This window comes from Centruroides vittatus, unplaced genomic scaffold (assembly GCF_030686945.1).
Source record: "Centruroides vittatus isolate TY-2023 unplaced genomic scaffold, ASM3068694v2 contig_481, whole genome shotgun sequence".
NCBI classification, from domain to species: Eukaryota; Metazoa; Arthropoda; class Arachnida; order Scorpiones; family Buthidae; genus Centruroides; species Centruroides vittatus.
Genome location: NW_027122271.1, coordinates 132,600 through 155,528, shown reverse-complemented (window position 1 = coordinate 155,528; position 22,929 = coordinate 132,600). Strand labels below are relative to the sequence as shown.

General features: G+C 32.1%; 1 protein-coding gene across 1 annotated transcript in view; it reads left to right on the top strand.

Annotated features, from left to right (window-relative positions):
* Nup75 (nuclear pore complex protein Nup75) overlaps window positions 1–22,929 on the top strand; it is an 85,782-nt gene that overhangs the window by 28,144 nt on the left and 34,709 nt on the right. The window contains exons 4-9 of the mRNA XM_067273465.1: window positions 320–380; window positions 5,800–5,870; window positions 7,277–7,323; window positions 13,005–13,077; window positions 13,495–13,610; window positions 13,996–14,121. Of these exons, the coding sequence (XP_067129566.1) occupies window positions 320–380; window positions 5,800–5,870; window positions 7,277–7,323; window positions 13,005–13,077; window positions 13,495–13,610; window positions 13,996–14,121 (494 nt within the window). The remainder of the gene's footprint in view (window positions 1–319; window positions 381–5,799; window positions 5,871–7,276; window positions 7,324–13,004; window positions 13,078–13,494; window positions 13,611–13,995; window positions 14,122–22,929) is intronic.

The window sequence follows — 22,929 nt, the reverse complement described above, 5'->3', positions numbered from 1 at the left end:
CTGGAGTGGTTGTATCATTTTTCAACTTTTTGCTTTTCTTTTTTTTCCCCCATATACACAAAAAAGAAATAACTACTACCTGTTGCATAGAATATAATAAAAGCTAGTTATTCCTTTTTCTATAAAAATTAAGCTTGTACCTTAGTTGTTTATTTTTCATAAAAGTAAACTCAAAAGCATAGTATTCATGCCATTTTGCAACTGATCTTATATAGAAAATTTATTTATTATGAATATCTTTCAGTTGTAATTTCATGAATTAATGGTAATTTAATAATTTTTATGTATGTTTTTCATTATCAATATTTATCTTTTTTAGGTCTCTTTTTAAATTTACAAGTTCTCTCTCAGCAAGAAAGTAATAATGAAAAGAAAGAACAGTAATTTACTTTATATAATTATTATTATAAAACTTTTGATGATGATAAAATATATGTACAACTCTATGTTAGAAGTAATTGTAAGCTAACCTTTAAAATCCATCAAAGGTTGTAATAAAAAAAATGTTTTCAACTGCTTTCAATAGTCATTTGGTTCAAATATAAATTCTTAAATATTGTTACAAGCATTGAAGTCGTCTGAGATCAAATTAAATAATTTTGTATTTGAAGTTAATTTTTGTTACTTTTGAATTTTAAATTTTTTGATTTCACATGACTTCAACACTTGTAACAATGTTCTAGAATTTATATTTGAATCTGATGATGTTTATAACAGCAAACTGAAACTATTGATTTAGTATTTAATTTAATGACTAATTGATTTTCGATATTATTATATTGTTTTGGAAACTTGTTGCAAAACTGATCTTTGTATACAAATTTTTTTTTGGTTTAATAATAATTGAAAGAAATCTTTGCTGGATATTAAATGCTTGCTTATAATTAATTCTGCTTAATAATTTATTTAAGAAATAACTTAATTGAAATTCAAAATAATAAATAATATGATTGGACTGGAAATTGAAAAAATTGTAGACCTATAAATTCCCACTGTCGTCCATCTGTCTGTTTTTCCTTAATTTCAAGAACAGAGTTAGATATATGAAAGACGAGACCAAATATGGAAACCTTAGAGGTAGGAGGCCCGATTAACTATATATGAACTTCTGGTGCAAACCGGAAGTTGTGTTATTTCAGTTCAAAAATTTTCCTCTTAAAGGTGTTAGATAAATGATTGGCACAACTCTATTGTTAAAGGAAAAGTATGATGTACAGGGACAAGCCACTACTAATTTGAGGTGGAGAGAATATATTTTAAATTAAATAAATTAAAAATTGTAGCCTGGCATTGTGATGATGTCCCAATGCTAATTATACATATCAGTTAAATGTTTATATTAAAATTTTTCAACTGTTGGAACAATTTTTTAGACTTGGATTCCTATTATGCTTAGTCAAATGCTTTTAAATCTGCCTCCAGTGAGACATTTGTTTTTATTGATTAAAATGAATGATTCATTAATTTAAATGATTTAATCTTTATTATTTTAAACAGATGAACACACAGTCTCTGTCATTAATCCAGAATGGCATTTGATCAATAATGACTATATTGTCTAATAAATTAGTTAAATATATAAAATAAGATAATCATTTTGGTTAAATTATTTTATTGATATTTATAGAAACAAAACGTAGTTTTTTTTTAATATAAAAAAAATATACTTAGGAATTCTGTAATGGATTTTATACAATTGACATACTTATCGAAACTTTTTCATTTGTTGACTTTGAAAATAAATAAGTATAAATGAAATGAAATTGTATTAAAGCATTAAATAATTTTAATTAATGAACTGAGTATATTGTTATATTGTCCCACATAAAATGCCATTTTATGCCAGTTCTGCTGATATGGTATTAACTCCTGTAAAACGTTGGTCTCTCTTTTTTGTCTACGGCCTTGCCAGATCTCTGGAAATGGTCATAAAATTCATTGATAGCCTGGTCATCATTTCCATGGTTTATTTGGAGTCCACTTCCACAACATCTTTCAAAGCAATGTTCAAAACTGCAAATGGTGGCTTCCCATGGGTTCATTTTCCAGGTTGATCTCTGCTCTACGATTTCTCAAACCATTGTTGTATGTACAAGCTGTCATTGTTGCCTCACTAAATTCCCTACAAAAGTTTGTGGCTTCCTCCAGGACTGTGGTGTGGAGTCGGTAGACCAAGTCCCAACTTTGACTCGGACTTCTTTTTCTAATAATAATTTAAGTAATAATTTAAAATATACTTTGTTTATATTTCCATAAAGGCATTTTTCTACTACCAAGTTAATCATCAGGCTGCTTTTCAAGTGAATCATTAATCATTCCTATTCAAAGTACTTATCTTTTTTCACAGTTTTTCATTATCATAACACTTAACACTTGTTATGTTGTTGTTATGTATATCATCATTTTCAACCACATGTTGAGACACAAAATGTTTTCCATTTGTGGCTGTAGTAAAGTATTCAAAAAACAATAGATTTAAACCAAGTTTTCTTAACCATTTTGCATGGATCTTTTGATGATAAAAATTTACAACTAACTAACACAGAATGTTTTCAAATATAAATTTCTGTAAAAAAAAATCAGCAGTAATTAGTGATAAGCAAAGAAAGATCATGAAATTAGGAGATCATAATAAATTAAGGAGATTAAATTAGTGCTTCTGTTAAGAGCTTAACCCTTTCCCGGCCAGGGTACCGATCTATCGTTACCCTGTTAACAATCGATTTTTATAAAATTTATCGACAACAGATGTCAGCACTTGACGGCATCGTCTTGTTTATCGTTCATTCTACAAATTTTTGTCCAGGTGGTGTTTTGTCGACTTAAAAAATTTTAATTATCGGTTATTTTTTCTTAATTTTTCATTTTCTGATAATTTTTTATTTTATTTTTAGCATATTCATGCAATAATATTACTATAATAAGTTGATTTATGCTATAATAAGTTTATTCAGCTATAATATGTTAATATATCGTAAATATTTAAGTTATGACCTTCAGTTCTGATATTTTATATATTTTTTTTAATTTTTAATTTTTTTTAAATCTAAAATATTAGCAAATGTTACATCTATTGCTATTGGTAATCATATGTTTATTACAAAAATATATCGTCTTGTTTGATATGAAATGAATAAAGTATATTAGTTAATTATATTAGATGAAAGCAGAATAAAGTTCAGATTTCAAACAAATGTTTGATATAATGTGCGATAATTTCACAACGAATAAACGTACGTGCATAAATGTAATATCAAATTGTACAGAACAATATTCTACGTCATTCTGGCTCAGTGACAATAAGAATAAAGTAACCAGACAATGTTAATTTTGACAAAAAGTAACAAATTTTCAAGTTTGAATGTCAATTATCATATATTATTTTTTTTTTCTCATAAATTTTTCAAACAAACTTTATTGAAAAATGTCGTATTTAAAACTAACTATATTGATAAATATATGTGATTTTTTTCATATGAATCAAATAATAATTTAATTTTTGGTGAATTTTTAAAATAATATTGCCTGATTTACCTATTTTAACCTTGGCCGTTTTACAAAATAAGGGGGCGTGGCAAACGGCAGGGAAAGGGTTAATATAAATTACGTAATAAAAAATTGGAGTCAGTCCATTTTTAACAATTCCGACTCCTCTAGCAACGAATTTACTTCCAACTCTATGGCCTTGGCTACCTTTGACCCCTTTGAATCTGAGTTTGAACTTGTAGAGCATTAGAATGCATATGTTATGGGTTTCCAGCATTATGGAAATGTGCATTTGGTTGCTGAGGTGGCTTGAAATTTGCATTCAGTCACCACAATGACACATTTGGCATGCACAGAGTCTAAAATGATATTTTGTGTGGGAAAACCTGATATTAATGAAGTAAACTACAAAATAAATCACTTTCTAAAATATTAATAGATTGTTGGAAAAAACACATTGAACATTTATTATATATATGTTACAGTCAAAACCCGTTTTTAGTTAGAACGCGTTTTAACTAGTTGAAACTAGTTTATACTGGATGTCTTTGTTAAAACCTGTTTTGTCTAGTTAAAACTAGTTTTAACTCAAATTCATTTTTGACTAGCAGTAAATTCTAGTTTTAACTAGACAAAACGGGTTTTAACAAAGACATCCAGTATAAACTAGTTAAAACGCATCCTAACTAACAACTGGTTTTGACTGCAACATATAGAGTGATTCGGGGGAAGATGCCTACTTTTTGATATTTTCAAACGGTGACGTCAGATATTATCATGTGTTTGTATGATGAATCGTTGGGCCAATATTGAGTGCGGAAAGCTGTAGTTGCCTACTGTTACCTCATTCTCTACATCTGAGAAGAATAAAAGCAAGATAAGAACAAAGCTTTTGTTGTGAAATGTTTCTAGAATCATTTTAAAACTAAAAGTTAAAATAGAATTTATTAAAAATTATGGAATTAATGTGTGATGTAGTTAAGGTTCTAAAGTTTCCATTGTGAGCTACCGCTGATCCCGATCAGACATGCTAGAACATGTACAATGTAGGCATCTTACCCTAACAAATGAAAAAGATGCCACATTTTTCATGGGGTAACATGCCTATTTTTTGTTAATTGAGTTCCAATATGCCTATTTTTAATAAATTTTTGTTTTCGTTTTATTGCAGGATATGCATAGAAATTATATAAGGACTTCTCAAAAAGGTTTTTGGACTGAAAAAAGCTTTCAGCTAGCTACAGAGCACGTTAGAACGGGCGGAAACTTAATAATACTTATACTATGCTGTTATACTTACTATGAAGTACTTTGTACTACATATGCAATAAATTAAATTTGGTTAAGATATTCGAAAATTAATTTTATGCAATTATATTTGTTATCTTACCCTAATGGCATTTGGCATCTCACCCGCATACTTAGGGTGAGATGCCTAAAATGCCAGACAGTAAAAAAGTCGTCATTGCAAACACAATATACAATTATTTTTCATATACTCCAAAGTTTTATTTGAAAAACATGCTCAAGAATATGATAGTTTCGTTAGAGGCCTCCAAAACCCAAATTATCACTATAATTTCCTTTATAAGCATAATGTTAGGCATCTTTCCCCAAATCACTATACATAACTTTATTTCCCCCAAACATATTTATGTAGCTAAAATTAGTTTTAACTAATGTTAAAAGTTAAAACAAGTTTTATCTAAAATCAAAACATGTACAGCAGTAAATTAACTAGACAAAACCCATTTTGTCTAGTTAAAACTGCTAGTCAAAAATGAATTTGAGTTAAAACTAGTTTTAACTAGACAAAACGGGTTTTAACAAAGACATCCAGTATAAACTAGTTTCAACTAGTTAAAACGCATCCTAACTAAAAATGGGTTTTGACTGTAACATATATATATATATATATAGAAGAATGTAACTTAATTTATAAAATTCATTTACAACATCTTTTCTACAGAATTTATAATTATAATAAATATCTGTTTTTACACTTCATGTATTGTAATTATTTCATATGTTACAAATATAGTAAGGAATGAACATGAGTGATTTCTTATTGTGTTGTAACAATAATAATTTAAAAATTATGGTCAACCCCTTTTAAACTGCCACCATTGGTTTTCAGATTATGGTGGAAAATAAGATGGGTAGTTCATAATATTGATTTACTATGGAACAAATTGTTTTTTAGCAGAAAACCTGGGGTGGCAGTATACGTGATACATGGAGGGGCAGTTTAAGGGAGTTGACTGTACTCGATAGAGTTGTGATATTTTATTTATTATACTATTTTATTTTCAGATTGATCAAAATTAGTCATAAATACAGATCTATCTTAACAGAATGTATTTGTAATCTATCAAAAGTCACAGGTAAATTGATTGAAATTCATTTCATGTTTTCAAGTGTTTAATTATCTGTAAATATTTTTTATATACTAATAATAATTTAGTATATCTTAATATATTTATTTCTCAAATTAGAACAAGTATTATGTTGTTATGTTTTGATCTAAACATGTAGTCAACATTATGCATGCATTGAGTTCATCTAAAATTCTGGTTATAAAAGTGAACATAATTGTTGAATGTCATTCGTATCAGCTGTAATGGCTATCATCATGTTAGAATGAGCATTTCTTGTCTATCTGTTTTATGAAAACAACTGCAATTCTATGAATTTTACCAGTTTGGGAATTTCATTATTGTAAAAATTTATGCTGAGAACCGTTAACTGCACAAGCTCTCAGGAGAATGATCATATTCAATTTGAGGCAACTTGACATCAGGGAGTTCATCCTGGTTGAGGGTATAAACTTATCACATCACATGTTCAGGATGTTAGTGCAGCTGCTGTTGAGTTGAGATAAACATTGCTCATGCAGTGTTTTCATAGTTGAGTGTATCCTGTGGCACAATTTGAATAATACCGAGAAAGTTGGTGCATTGCTATCTTTATAAGATTAGCCACAACCAGCAGCTTGCTGCTGACAGGAAAGCTTAAATGGTCTTTGCATTGGCAATCCTTGTCAAAATGGAAGTAGATGCATTGTACCCACATCTACTCCACAAGATCTTTTATAGGTATACTATGGAAGATCTTGTGGAAGGATGAGACACATTTTTACCTCAGTGAAACAATAAATACATTGTCACATTTGGACCACTGAAAACCCTCATGTTTCCAGCAGATTCCACTGCACTCACCTAAAGTTAGTCTGGTATGGATTTATAGCCACCTATATCCTTGGACCATTCTCTTCAAAGAAGCTAGTCTCAATGAGCCTATGACATGCTCATAGACCCTAGAGATATTTAGAAATGCTCAAGACTTTTGTCACATTCCAACTTCAACAGTGACGATATCTTGAGTTAACCACTTTCATGCAAGATTGATGCCATCACATATTGGATGCTGCGTACAGCAGTTTCTGCAACATTTCACCAATAACAAAGTGATTAGTTGTACATTTCCTATTGTCTGGCCACCTGATTTTTCTAAAACTTAGTATTAAAGATATTAAATTAAGAAATTTCACCTGGTTTTTAATAATCATTCATTTGCTTTAAGTATATATATTTAATTTAAGACTGTATGTCTTAAATTAAATATATATATATATATAATTTAAGACTTTTTGTATTAAATTAAATATGTAAGACTCTTTATACTGTATGTCTAGATTTTAATTTCTTGGGAAAATCTCTAAATTTTTAGCAAATTTATTATTTTTTTTATTGTTTGTTAAGATATTAACTAAAAACTATTATTATTTTAGAATCAACAGCACTGAATGATTCAGAAAGAAGAGAATATGAAAATCAGGTAAATGATATTAAAATTATTGTTTTAAACTTCTGATTCTGAATTCTTAATATATGTAAATTTTAAATGCACTAAAAATAAATTGTGTTTTGTTATTTGAGTTAAGTGGAAGATTTTGTTTTTCATGAGTCAAGAATTTTTCTCGCAAAACATATTTATTTAATCAATAATAATCCCATTACTTGATGTCATTTTCTTCCATGTTTCACAAAACACTTAATTCCATCCGTGTAAAAATTTTATGGTTTTAAATCAAAAATATATATTATTTTACTTCCTTAAAACTTTAAAATAATTATCATAAAATCTTTTAAATAGTTTTACTGTTTAAATGATTTTATGATAATTATTTTAAATGATATGAATATGATGGATAACTTAAAATTTCCCCTTCAACTCTTATTTTTTTCCTGCTGAATCGCATTCAATTGATAGATATAAATTAGATAACAAAACAATTAACTTTTAGAAAACATTAATTTAAGTTAATAATTATGTTGTTATTTTCCTGATATCATTATTATAAGATATTGATATCATTTCATATGTGTAGTGTGTTTCGTAAAAGCTGTGCTTATATATCATTGGCCCTAATAGATATAAAAGTTGAAATATTAAAAGTAGTTCAATATTTGAACTTTAAAGGTCAAAAAAGTTGTAAATTTAAAATATCAAATAGTAACCTATAGCTTGTGCATGCTATTTTAAAGAATTTTCAATGCTGAATCCAACAGTACAGTCAGATTTGAAATCAAATATTTAATAAATAAGTTATATCTGTAAAACGGTATTTATTAAAATCTATTAAAAGTGAAAATAACAAAATATTTCTAATGAAAATTTTGTTTAAAATATACTACATAGAGAGACATTGGAAATTGTGTTTACCATGGCTTTTACTATTGGATTCATTTTGTTTACAATGATTAATTTCAAAAACATCCAACTATTAATTAAAGAGAATGCCTGAAACAGTATTTAAGTTTAACCATACTTAAACAATTTTAATATAATAAATATTGTTTATTTTTTTATTTTCTAATTTTATTTAATTCCTCGAATCCATTCATTCTTTAATTTTCAGATTAAATTAAAGGAATTAAAGAATGATTAGATTTAGGGAATTAAATAAAATTAGAATATAAAACACATTTTCAAATGTTTCTATATGGCATCTTAATGCTTTAAACAAAATTTTCAGTGAAAACATTTTGTTCTTTGCACTTACCGTATTTTACGGACTATAAGACGCACCTTAATTTTTAAGCAATTTTAAAAAAAAAAATACCTATAAGACGCTACGGACTATAAGACGCACCTGAATTTTGGAGGCACTTTTTCGAAGAAAAAAGTGCGTCTTATAGTCCGTAAAATACGGTAATAGAATTTAATAGGTAACACTTTTTAGACATAATTTATGAATTGTTGCATTGAAAATTCTTTAAAACAGAATGCTACAAGCTACCATTGTGTGAGACTGCAGATTTTAGTGGGAAAATTTTTGTAAATGAAAGAAAACTTTCATTTTTTTGTTCAAAAATATTGTAAACAATCATCGATAGAAAAAACTCCTCGCGGAGAATCGGAGCAGAGGTCTTCATTAACTATCAACAGTCAGGTGGAAAAGTTGACACTTAAGGTTAGTTCACACTGAGTGCGATTCGCTGGCGAAAGCAAAAAACAGAGCGAATAGAACGTCAGACATGATGTCGTTTCCGGCAAATTTTATCATTTCGCGAATCACTTTGAAGTTCAGAACCATTGAGCTTTTTCGCCAGCGAAAAAAGTTTGCACCAACCATATTCTCGTTAGTTGTCATGTTGTTGTTGTTGTTTTTGAGATGGCTACAGAAACTTTCTCACACAATAGAGTAAATGTTGTAATTACGGATTTTTAATATTTCTCTCACTCAGCATTGTTTTCTTTTCATCTTATCTTTCTTTTTCAATTAATAAACAAATGTGGTTAATGGCAGAATTTCGGAAATAGCCATTTTGTTTTTCAAGATGACATTTTCGCTTGCTTGTAAATGATTGGCTGCTTAAAACTCGCAATCGCTTTTCGCTTTTGGTTGTATGGGTCAATTTCGCTAAGCGAATAAAACTCGTTTTTTGCTTTTCTCATTCGCTTTCGCTATTCGCTCAGTGTGAACTAAGCTTTAGCTGTCAGGAATTTGCAAGTCATTGTCAACAATCGACTGCTTCCCACACTAACACTATAAAAGCTCACGCCATCGGAAACTTAGCACGCTCACATAGGAAGTTGTTTCTATACTTGTGTCAGTCTCCATGCCCAGGAATGGAATCCCATCAGAGAAGACCTTCAATGACTCTTCCATATCATCGGCGACTGCCACACTCCAGCCATAGCATCGGCAACTATATCGTCCAATCTCACACCAAGAGGTATTTTGTTAGGACCTTTGTAAACTCTCTCTCCCCAGCAACGGCATTAGGCTTAACGCATAGCTGTTGCATATAGTTGCATTCAAGCATATGTTAACTGCATTTAATCTCATAGTTTATCGTAGAATAGTTTGTAACCGCCTTTGTATTTTATTCTAGTTATTCAATAAATGTTTTGTTTGGTTAACCTGTCTCCTGTCAATCGAAGACGCCTGTTGACTTACTGGTGCACTCCCCACTCACTTTTTGGCCCTTCTAGCCATCCGAGGTCAGGTTTTGCCAACCTGTGCAGATTAAGTGGTCAGGAAGGGATTAACCCCTGACCCCCTGCTTATCTCACAATTGGAAATTTTAAAGTTAAAACGTTTTTGACCTTTAAAGTTCAAAGTCTAAACTATTAAAGTGACATGCAAAAATGTAGTTTTTAGATTTATTAATGTATCTAGAGTTTGAAATTTGTATATTTATAAAGATCAGAGATATAATCCTAGCATGATATGTATGAGTCATACCATATATATATATACGTGATACGATCCAAAAGTTCGGGGACTGCAGTAATCTATGACAACGAAAGCATGTATTTGAAGTTACAGCATATGAAATGGATTCTACCAAACCACCTCTACGTGTTCAGGTTAATTTCACCCATGTCATGTGATTAAACCATGAGCACTGCTGTTTTTTTCCAGAGATAGTTATCTTTGTTCTGCAACGTAATAAAAGTGGAGTTTCAAGAACAACCTCCAACATTATGTCAGCGTTTAGGTAAAACACCTACAGAGACTTTAAAATTGCTAAGAAAGGTGTACGGTGATTCTACCATGGCGAAGTCGAAATGTTGGAAGTTGTTCTTGAAACGTCACTTTTATTACATCACAGAACAAAGGTAACTAACTATCTCCGGAAAAAAACAGCAGTGCTTGCGGTTTAATCACATGACATGGGTGAAATTAACCTGAACATGTAGAGGTGGTTTGGTAGAATCCACTTCATACACTGTATCTTCAAATACACTGTATCTTTTGTTGTCATAGATTACTGTCTCCAAACTTTTGGATTGTATCATGTATATATATATATACATACATACACAGTCAAACCTGTCTATAATGGAACCTGTATATAGCAGAAATCTGTAATTAACAGAAAATTTCTTTGGTCCCTTGAATTTTTTGCAAAAAATAATGTAAATTAACCTGTATGTAGTGAAACCTGTCCATCATGGAAACAGAAAGGTAAATTGGGCCGTATAGAGCTAGTGGAAGGAACGGCAAAACTAGATCAATGTGCCTGTAGCAGCGATGCTGGGTAACAGAATCGAGGCTACAAAGGCGGCACCAGTGTTGTTCCACCTAGTATTTTTGTACTAATTTAGTACCTTTTTACTTGTTTCAGTATCAAGATACCAACACCATCTCCTAGTACTATTCATGAAATCCTAATACCTTTCCTTTCAGTTTAGTACCTTTCAAAACATTCGTTTTTATTCTATATTTCTATATTTTTTTACTTTACTTTGGCAGTAAATAGATGTTTTTATTGTTTCCTCATTCAAGTGCAGCAGTTGAACATATTTTTTTGCAATTAAATTTAATAAAAACTAAACTACAAAATCAAATTCTGATTTTGTGAAGTACTGTTATTAGCTAAGGAGCTACTTAAAAGCAACAACAATAAAATGTTACACTTGGAAACCATCATCTGTTTCAACCATACAAAAACATTCTAATGAGGAAGATTCTGATGACGATGATCTAATGAGTGATTTTTCAATGTGATAATTTTAAAGTTTAGTACTTCATGTTCATTACTTTTGTTTCAACATTTTGTTCATTTGATTGTCGTTGAGGAATAATAGCATTCTTGCAATATATGAATTTATCCTGTATGAATTTTGTATGTTATATGTAACACTATATATATTTTAATAAATAGAAATTTGATAAATTATAAATTTATATATTATTTATAAGTATATATTTAAAAATAATATATAATATACCGGTATACATACATTCAGCCAGTTATGGTCAAAGTAATGCTTGCATTAGTCAATACAGTCACTTCTCGACTTACGACGGGGTTTGGTTCCACAACTTCGGACATAAGTTGAAATCGTCGTCAGTCAAGAAGTGACTGTACTTAACAACAAAACAGTTAGCCATCTTATACAAGCACACGCAAAGGGTAACTAACTGCATAACAAAACTAAAGATGACGCAAACAATCACAAGATATATATGTATATGATATATATTTGATGAAAACTATTAAAAAAATTGATACATTTTTAAAAATTTTTTATGAAATTTTTTTGTTGTAAGTCTGAATGGTCATAAGTTGAGGCGGTCGTAACTCGAGAAGTGACTGTAGATTATTTTGACTTAATGTATTGATTCTGCACGTACGCATGTCATATTATCGATATTAATATTGATTTTTAAAAAAATACTATTGCACATTACTGGTTAACTTTTGAACCTGGCAGTGCAGTAATATAGGTAACACTACAACTGACCACACAACAGTTATTTTTTGAAGTTTTGTGTGGGAGAAATCTGTGGTTCATTATCACAGGAAGAAAACAAGCACCACGTTTTGGTACGTATCCAACCCAAAGATGCACGTGTTTTCCCGAAGCAGTTTTCTTTGCCTGCATACTGGTGGTGCTCAACTCAGTTCCACTAGCTCTATAATGGAAAAATTACCATCCATCCAATTTAACACAAATTTAACAATAAGTTTACAAGCCTAGTATGTATTATAAATCATAAAAAAAAAGTAAAAAAAAATACACATACACAATACAGACTAGCAAAATACAACTACTGTATTAAAGTAATTTTATTAGATTTGGACTAAAAGTTTTTGCATATTTTTATTAACAGCTGTTTTTACTTAACATAAATATGTGTTTTATAAGTTGTGAAATTTAACACATTATTCCTGATGTAGATTGTATTCTTTGAAGCTGGTTGTCAGTAATTATGTATTTTTTTGCCTTATACCAGTAGTTTCGTGGAGGTTACATTTATTAATTAATGACTGAAAGAACAGCTGAAAATAGGGATCTGCCAAACTATATATTTTATAAGAAAAGTCTGTAACCTTAGAAACTTTGTAAGGAACCACTGGTTAATTGATTTCATCTTTTCACATGTCAAAACATGAAATTTTGAATTGGTTGAAAGATAATATCAATAAATATAAAATAATTATTATGTAAAAAATTTCTTTTGATTTCATCTAAATATTATTTTATTTTCATTTTAGTTTGAAATGTTTTATAACATAGAACTTATCTGGAATTTATGCGAGATTTTGTTCATTGACATCATGCAACCAGGTAAGCATGTAATTTTGGTAAATGAATAGTTTTAAAAATAACTGATTAATTTTAAATATCTGAAAGTCCTTCATAATTTCTACAATAACATATACTAAAATTCTAAAAATAAATTTTTGTGTTTAATTAATTAATTTAAATTATAAATATAAAAATTATGTCGGCAATATATTTCTGAAGAGGGCAACACAGATGGCTGAAACATGTAATAGCAGATGAAAATTAATTGTGTTCCCGAAAGACCTTACAAGTTTTTGTGATTGATGGTAAACAGGAAATGATATTATTCTATTTTTCGTAAATTTAAATAAAAATTTTATATTAACAAATTTATCTATTATTCTTTTTAAATAATTCATACATTGTTTAATATTTTATAGAATTATTTCTTTAAATATTAACAATTAAACATTGCAGGTCTTATTCTTCAGCAGTTATTACAATGGATTCGATTTCATTTCCACGATGACGACAGTTCTTCGGAAATAATGGAATACGATACACCAGAAAATCATCCGTCATTTTGGAAAATAGTAAGTAAATGCTTCACTTGTAAAAATTTGGTGGTATTATTTACTTGTATGAAATTAGAACAATTCATTAATATAACTTTGAACTATCATATAAGATTATCTTATGCTCTGATTCTTTTAATAATAATTCAGAATATGCATTAATCTGTCAATTAATTTGTAATATTGATTTTGTTATAAAAATAAGATTATTTTCTCAATTTTAGTTTTGTGTTTATGTTATGTTTCTTTTTTTATAAGTATCAAAGCATAAATTTTAAAGTCTTCATATAATGTAAAACTTAATGTTTTTGAAGACAAAATTATAATTATAATGAATTCAAATTTACTTAGAATTAATTTTAAATATATTATTTTTATAAATGTTATATTATTTATATATTAGATTTATTCTCATATATTAAATGGAAAATTAGATGAAGCTAGAAGAATGTTGAAAATTCATACTCAGTCATCACAAGAGAGTTTTTGCCTTATGGATGAATTATTGAGAAAAATGCCTCTATTTAAAGTAAGTATTATTTCATACATTTATTATTGTTGTTTTACATTGATTGCTTTTTTTTAAATGTTGACTTTTGAAGTATTTTAACAATATTAATGGACAGAAGATTAATTCTTTATCTTGGGGAAGGTTGTTAATGTAAATTATAGTCCAATATAATAGGACAGTCTTTGAGTATTTTCTTGTATAAGAGATCTATTGTATCACTTTAAACAAATAAAAAATTTTTAACAATTTACATTAAAAATATGTATAATGGACAGATTAGATTACTACAGATGGCTAGCCAAAGGCCACAGACTTCTTTATAATAGTCACGAGGCAGTGATATGTTCTCAGACAAGCATTGAACTTACTTAAATCATGCGGCATGATTTAAGTAATTGTAGGCATGCTTCATTGCTTAAAATTTTAAATAGCTAAGCTTTTTTAAAAACTAACAAATGAACCCTGCTTGGGCAAAAAATAACGACAAACATTAAGTTTATTAGATTATTTCGTACTTCTGACCCTTCTGTTAAATTATATTATAGTGTTTGATTTATATTTACAAAGGTTATCTTATGTAAGGGTTTATCACACCAAGTGACCAGCCTAAGACATTTTAAAAATTCATTATTTTTCTACTGTACACAATTTAAAGAATTTTTAAAATGTGCTAGACCGGTCAGTTGGTGTGATAAACCCTTACATAAGATAACCTTTGTAGTTATATAAGTCAAACACTATAATATAACAAACATTAAAATGAAAATGATATAAAGAGTTTGGTTATTTCAGCCTTCCATTGTCACATTTATTGCGATACTCAGATGCTACAAAATGGCACAATTTTATTGGTCAAGTAGACTGCAATTGGAAATACAATATCTTAAAAAATTTAAGATATGTTTTTTTCTAATGTTACCTCTAAGAAACTGTACCATTCACAGCCAAATATCAAATGGTAATCTGCCAACAATTCAAATTTTGCAAAATAAAATGGACCAAATATTTAAATTCTTCATCCTCGAAAACCGCTTAAAACATATTCTGTGCTTGCAGGGAACATTATGCAATTTTCCTATTTGAATGCCACCATACCATTTGGCCCACTAGGAAGAAAGAAGTGTTGCGGAATGGGGTTGAAGTAATCAGACCAAAAATAGTCATTGACCTTCTCCCAGAAGAGAGGATGGTCAATGACTACTAATTAATACCAGTTTACTATTAATATTTGAAAAGTGATCCATGTTGGATAAGTTGTGATGGCCCCGCATGTGATCAAAGTTGCTAACCTTAATGTCTGAAAGACTTCATATGACTTGTTTAAATAAAAATAATCTTGTAAAAATGCATGAATAATTGTTTTTATGTGATAGTAAAGAGTTTATATTTTTCAACAGATTGTATAAATTACATGGGAACTTGTAAATATTGCATTTATGGGAAAATTATTGGGCTGCAATTTGAAAGAATTGTAGACCTATAAATTCCTACTGTCATTTGTCTGTCTGTCCTTCCTTAATCTCAAGAAAGGAGTTAGATAGATGAAAGTCAAAACCAGGTGTGGCAAGCTTAGGTTCAGGAGGTCCAGATTAACTATATACAAAATTTTGATTTGGAACAGAAGTCATGTTACTTCGATTCAAAATTTCCCCTGAATGAAGTTAGTTAGATGATCAACACGACTCTATTGCTAACAGGAAAAGTATGATATACAGGGGCAAGATAATGCTAAAGAATTGAGAACATTGTGACAAAAAGTTGCAGTCCAGCGTTGTGACAATGTCACAATTAATAATTGCTTGTTAGAATTAGTTTGGTTTATTTGGTTATGGCAATGCAACACATAAGCAATCTGCTGAGGGGTATACATTCCAGGAAGACTTTTAAGTAAAGCTGAACTCTAGGTGTTACTAATATGAAAAAAATTCCGTAAGACGCCATGTGGTCAGTCCGTTGGCCATACCCAAACCCACAACTAACTAAGCTACATGCTACCTGTTGCAGTAATGATTAGCACATCTATTTTGCTCTATATCATTGTCCCAGTAATTAAGTGAATATAATATACATTTTTAAAAATTATATCCTTTTTTATAAGAATTATGTTTAGTTTATGATTTTGTTAAATTTTTTTCTAATAGATGGTGTTATGTGTAAATCAGCAAATCAAATGTAAATAGAAATTAATTGATTTACAGAAATCCAATAGATATTTGGTGGTGAGATGTATGACATTATCTAAGTTAGAAGTATGTAAATGTAATCACCAAGTTTCATAGCAATTGATTGAACAGCCTAGAAGTGTATAGCAAACAAACAAATATCCTCATTTATATTTGTTTGTTCGTTTGCTATACACTGCTATATATATATAGATAACTACATATTTTAACTGGTTACTACGTTCATTGATCGTGGAAATCATAGAGAAGTTTTATTTTTCAAAAAAGTGTTTATAATGCGATGAAAAAATCATAACACCTAAAAACATTTTTATTTTATCAATTCACAATTAAAATCTTAACATAATTTGTAATAAATAGGAACATTAGAAATGACACAATAGAATTTTCAGAATTAGTCTTGCAAAATTCAGCATGGCAACTTCTTTTGTACGCCTAAGAAATTGGATTATTATTACATAAATTTTTCTTGAAGCTTCTTGTTTTTTAATTGTTATGTTCTTAACCCTTTCCATGCGGGCGATCTACAGCAAATAATTGAGTGGAATTCGTCATGCGGCGCATTTTTTGCAGTTTTTGGATGATTTTTAAATCGCGATATTTCGCTTTAAAATCGCGTTATGTTTAATCTGTTTTTTGCGTTTGATTAAGAACATATTACAGTTTACGATTGTATAATTTTTAGTTTTATACATATTTAAAATAATATGAAGTTTACGAACAAATTTGAAGGTTACGAACAAAAAAAAAAATTAATTTACAGAGAATCGCTGAACTTTGTACATCTGTTAGATAGAAACATCTGTCCTCTATTAAACAAAACAAACCGCAGCTTTCTACCTAGAGCGGGGGAGAAGTTATTGCCATTATTCACACTATGTCTCTAATTACTTAGCTGGGAGAGTAGTCGATTGTTATCGTGAAGATAGTTTTAAAAACATATTTACTCGCCTAAATATTGTCGAATTAGCTAATTTAATGTCTAAGTGCATTAAATTAGTTAATTAGAATTAAAAATCGATTTAAAAAGCGAATTTACAGTGATTGTTTACATTTTACTTCGAAGGTTGGAGGCGGGGCTTTTCGCGGCAATTTTTTCGTTTCATAAGTCTGTGATTAGTTAAAGTAACGTCAACAAAGACAGAAGAGACTCAATAAAACTGTAGAAGGAGTTTCCCTTTGATTGTTTTCAGCCAACTGTGTAGTTAACTGCGAAGATTTACTGTAGAATAGTAGGGGATGTATTTACCAAAATATTTATGGCCCAGGGGTGGTAACAAAACGTTTATTGGCTTAAACAAAGTCAATCGACCTACAGAATAGCGAATCAAAGCTAAGATCGCTGGAAAATCGAATATAACGCAAAATAATCGAATTTTTTGATTAATTACGCCGAAAGGCGTATGCCGCATCACGAATTAACGGCAAGTCACGTGACATATGCCTAAAGGCGTATAACCGCATGGAAAGGGTTATTTTGATAAATTACATACATTTTTACAAATGTATGAAACATATAACTGTTGTATCTTAAATTATTTTTTTTTTTTAATATTTTGTCAGTTTATGCAATAATTAATGATATGCAAAATAACAACTGATTAATAAACAAAAAAAGATCTTAACTGCTTGAAAACTCAAGTCAAAATGAACATTTCAACTGATTGGCAGTGATGTTGCATTTTAAACATCCAGCAGTTGGCTATCCATATTAATTAATTTAATCTATGGTATCAATGTGAGTAACAAATTACATAGTGACAAATATGCAATGTTTCAAGTGTCTACAGATAAAGGTCTATTTGGAGTGTGTGCATTTTTTTGTCATTCTGGAATTTGTTAGTCACATCTGTACACATTTTTAATGTTAATTTTTGACCAATTTTTTACAATAATTGTAACGTGGTCGATATGTTTTAATTGAATTATAAATATATACCAACAGTCAGAGAGACCACTTGCTTGTTGGAAAAAATTTCATTATGATTTTTAAGTCAAAAATGGTTTCTGAAGAGAAACATAGCAATTTGATTTTCTATAGGATGTTATAAATGATAAAGCTTGGAGGATCATTCAGATCAAAGGATTTATTGATTTCTAGGAAGACCTCTGTAAAGAAAACATGAAAAAATGAGATAGAGAACTTTGGATTTGAGTGAAAACAAACTATGAAAATCAATGATTAACATCTATAGGATAGCTAATATAGATTACAAAACTAATATACTGTACTATTTGGATAATTTCAACCATCAACATAATTTTTTTTATCTTGACACGAATGTGAAATCTGGAAGTTAAAACCCTAGAAATTTCTGAATTTGTTCACTCCAGTTATAAACAACTTAATCAACAACATTCCATACCCGGGAAATTATTGACCCTCGAATGGCAACGATTGTCCCCTAACTATCAACAAACCGTTATTCCTTCGGAGCAGGTAGATCATCTTGCACGATGGTTTATAGTTAGCGTCCGAACTAGTCGTTTATTTAATATCCCGGGAACACCTCTGGCCCTAATAGTGATTCGTTTTCGATCACGTGACAAGTTTTCCCATCAAAAACTTATAAAAGACGCTTCCTTCCCCCCCTAAGGGGCTCTCCGATCGTCTTTCGAGTACGACGTACAGTACACTGCGGCATCCTCCGGACCCACAAAAGCTTCTACGACTCCATTCGCCGGACTCCGTCTATTACGGAATTTATAGAGGTTTTCTAAAGTTCTAAAGAATTCTGCAGTTTTGAGTGCCCGTCTACGACAGTCTACAATTTTTTTTCCGGATTCCGTCTATTACGGACTTGTTAAGAGGTATGACAAATAATTGTAAACTCTCTCTCTCCGGTCCCTTTTTGTATACGAGGGTAGAAGTGTACTTTAGTTCGTTTAGCTTTTATTAAATCTTGTTTTTGTTATAAAATGGTGTCTTTCTTGATTGTCGGCTTCGCCTTATCGTCGACCCCATCCTTCCTCCTCCTCCACTCGCGTAACGCGTAACGCGCCGTCGACGTAACAGCCATCCTTGACAAGTGAGTCACGGGAAAAAGAGGTACGACTCCCTCTTACCTCCCCGAGATCTCACACATTGGTGACAATCGAGTGGGTTTCCGACTTATTCGGCACCCCCCCGATTTCACATATTGGTTTGCAGGAGTGGGGTCTCGACTTTTTCGAAAAATCGATAAGGCGAAAAACAGCCACAGTCGGGAGAGAGGTCGAATTGAGTTGAATTAGGAATCATAGGAGTAGGGTCGTACTAGAATCTCCAGACCTAGTTGTAATAACTAACGAAATAAACATAATGGAAGACGATCCCCGCGATGCGGCTGGGCCTGCCCACCCAAATCCTAATCCGGCACCGAATCCCCTTACATTGGGAGGTTTAGGCGGAATAATACCACTATTACCCGTATTCTCGGGAGAAGCAGGAGGCCCTCGGGTAACGGACTTTTTTGATTCGTTAGCCGATGTTACTAAGGTAGCGGCATGGTCCAAGGCCCAGATGCTGGCAGTGGCAAAATTAAAACTTACGGGTATCGCGAGAGAATTCGTCCGAAAGGACCGAAGAATAAAAGAAGTGGATGACTTCGACGAATTCAAGCGGTTGATGATAGCGCGTTTTGAACGGGAGCCATTTTCCTTTCGATTATCTAAATTTTATGCGTGCGTGCAGAAAATGGACGAGGACGTACAGACTTATGCTGCTAGACTCCAAGCACTGGCGATGGAGATAGAAATTACGCCGGAGCCTGGCGCGACTGCCGCCGAGACCGCGATTATTGAACGAGTTCAGAGGAAGGAGTTAGATGAAAGGCTTAAAGCGCAATTTTTGAACGGAATAGACATAAGAATCCGGCAGCGCGTAATGAGCCGTGAGGCTGAGACATTCGATGAGGCTCTAAAAGCCGCGATCAGTGAGGAAACAATCGAAAGTCTCACCGCGCATCCAAGAGGAATCATGCGAACAGTAAGGGAAAGCGATAAAACCTCATCTCAGGAGGATTTAGCGCAACTAACGTCAGCGATGGAGGACTTAAAAGCTAAAATGGACGGACTAATCCGAAACTCTCCTCGATTCGGCTCTAGAGATCCTATATCTCGCCGAAATCATCGAGGAGGCTATACTCCTAACTCCTACAATAACAATTCCTATAATAATCCGCCTCTTAAGCGCAACGAAAATCGGTCGAACGCCCCTAATCGCCGATTCGATCGACCTAATCAAAATCGGAACCGGAACCGATATAATAACAGTAATGACCCAAACAATGATAGAGATAGGGTTCGATTCAGAGCCCAGTCTCCAGCAGAGGATCGAAATCGCTGGAGAGGCCAAGTTCAGAGAATCAAAGGTCAACGACCTTCAAATAGACCTAGAAGAAATCCTACAGTTGAGCGGAAACGACGCTATACTGATTCAGGTAGAACCTTTTCTCCTCCTCAAACAGATTCATCAGGAGAGGAAAGCGACACGAGATGGAAAGGCAGGATAGGACTAACGACAATCTATTCAAGACCTAAACCTGTTATATTGGTTTATGTCAATAATATTCCTGTGAAGATGCAAATTAATCCTAGAGCAGAATGTACGATCATATCGAATGACCTAGCAAACAAATTGAAGGGAAAAGCATCTGTAAAGTTTGGACTTAGACGAAAATTAGGAAATCCTTTAGGGAAGCCAACCACCGCTATTGGAACAGCAACCCCCAGGTTCAAACTACGGGGAAAGAAATTTTCCATGCCATGTGCCATCGTGCGAGCCGAGATCACAAACCCGTGTGACGGGATATTGGGACGAGACTTCATCGAAGCCCTACAATTAACACTAGATTTTGCTAATGCACAGGTGATTTTACCCAATCAGAGGACTGTTCATTTCTGCACTTCCCGACGGCCGCGCAGGAAGAAAAGGAAGCGAAGAGATACTAGTAACAGGAAGAAAAACTTCTCTCAGATCACTACCCTAAATGAAAGCTCTTCGGACATCTTCCGAAATGAACGAGTTACTCCCGCCGAAAGGAAAAGGAATCAACAAACCCGGAGCACAAGAGGAATAATTGCAGCCCATAGGAAAAGAAAGCGACCTAGAATACAGCAAGATGACACTAACACGACTGTCGATCAACCTATGGTATCACAGGGAGAAAACCCATTAACGGCCACGCCACTACCTGGCAAGCTATCCGACTCTGAGGATGACTTCACTCAGTCCTCCATACTCCCTTCGCTACCGGAAGAACAGACAGAACCGGATAGCGAGAGCGAAAGTGAGAGAGATGACCGCAAGCCCGAACGCGAAGTTTCCGAACCGGAAACGGAAGAAGAACAGGAGACCACTCCACCCTATGCTCGTCGCAGTCAAGGGTCAGTTGCTGATCGACCTTGGGTTCTATCGAGACCCACTCGCAGTCGAATTCCTCGACTTATTTCTCCTGCCGTTAGTCGGTCATCCTCCTCCTTAAGCCTGTAAACGATTTATAACATGTTGATAGGACATTAGTCGCACTTCGAGAGTAGAAGTAAAAGTAATATAGAAAGGACTTTAACATAGAGTCATTCCTTGTGAAAACCTCATTCCTTGATTTTCATAAGGAATATCGAGACCTATCAGCCCTAAACACTTTACGCCGAAGTTTAATACACGGCGGAGGAAAAATTCTAAAATTCCTCTTCGGAACAGCTACCTCCGAGGATATTACAACCTTAAATGTCGAAATCTCTAACATCAATGAACAAAACGAGAGAATTATTCATTTACTGCGCTCACAAGCCACCTTGTTGAATGATACTCTAAATATCAGCAAAAATAATCGACACCAAATCTACGTGTTATTCAAACGACAAGAATCATTTAAAGAGTTATTAAATCGCTATAGTTACGAACTTGCGTTTGAAATAATTAGTCGGATACTCGAATTCTCTATTCAAGAATTCCATCTCCAACTAGTAGCCTTACGAGAGGCGATTGATATACTAGAAAAAGGTCAACTAAGCACCTATTTCGTATCACGAGAAATCATGTTACGTACCCTCCGAGACATTCAACTCCAGCTTCCGGAAGGTTACGCTATGGTCGAACCTATAAGACCTGACACGCTATTTAAATACTACCAGTGGATTACCACCCTGGCTGTAGCAGTACCTGGCAAGTTGAGAATCTTTGCTAAGATCCCATTAATCACCCCTAGTGGATACTTCGATATGTACGAAATTATCAAATTTCCTACATATATACCTGATCTAAATACATTCGTACAAATCCAGACTAATTACCCTATAGTCGCCTTATCCATGGACAGACAGTCCTATATGTTATTACAACACTACGAATTAATAATTTGTCAAATGGATCACTTTCCTATTTGTTCCGTAAACGGACCTATTCGACGTTTCCCTCAACAAAGTTGTGAATATGCACTCTTTAGTGGCAACGAAGTCGCGGTCAAAGACCTTTGTACCCGCCAAATCGTTCCACACTTTCCGCCAATTTTTAAGAGGATTGATCAACTAGGATCGTGGATTTATTCTATTCCAAATCCTCTCACCCTAACTATTAGATGTCCCACTCGACATCAACAATCTCCATTTTCATCCACTACTCATAAATTAAACAAAACGGGAATACTCCATCTCCCAAACG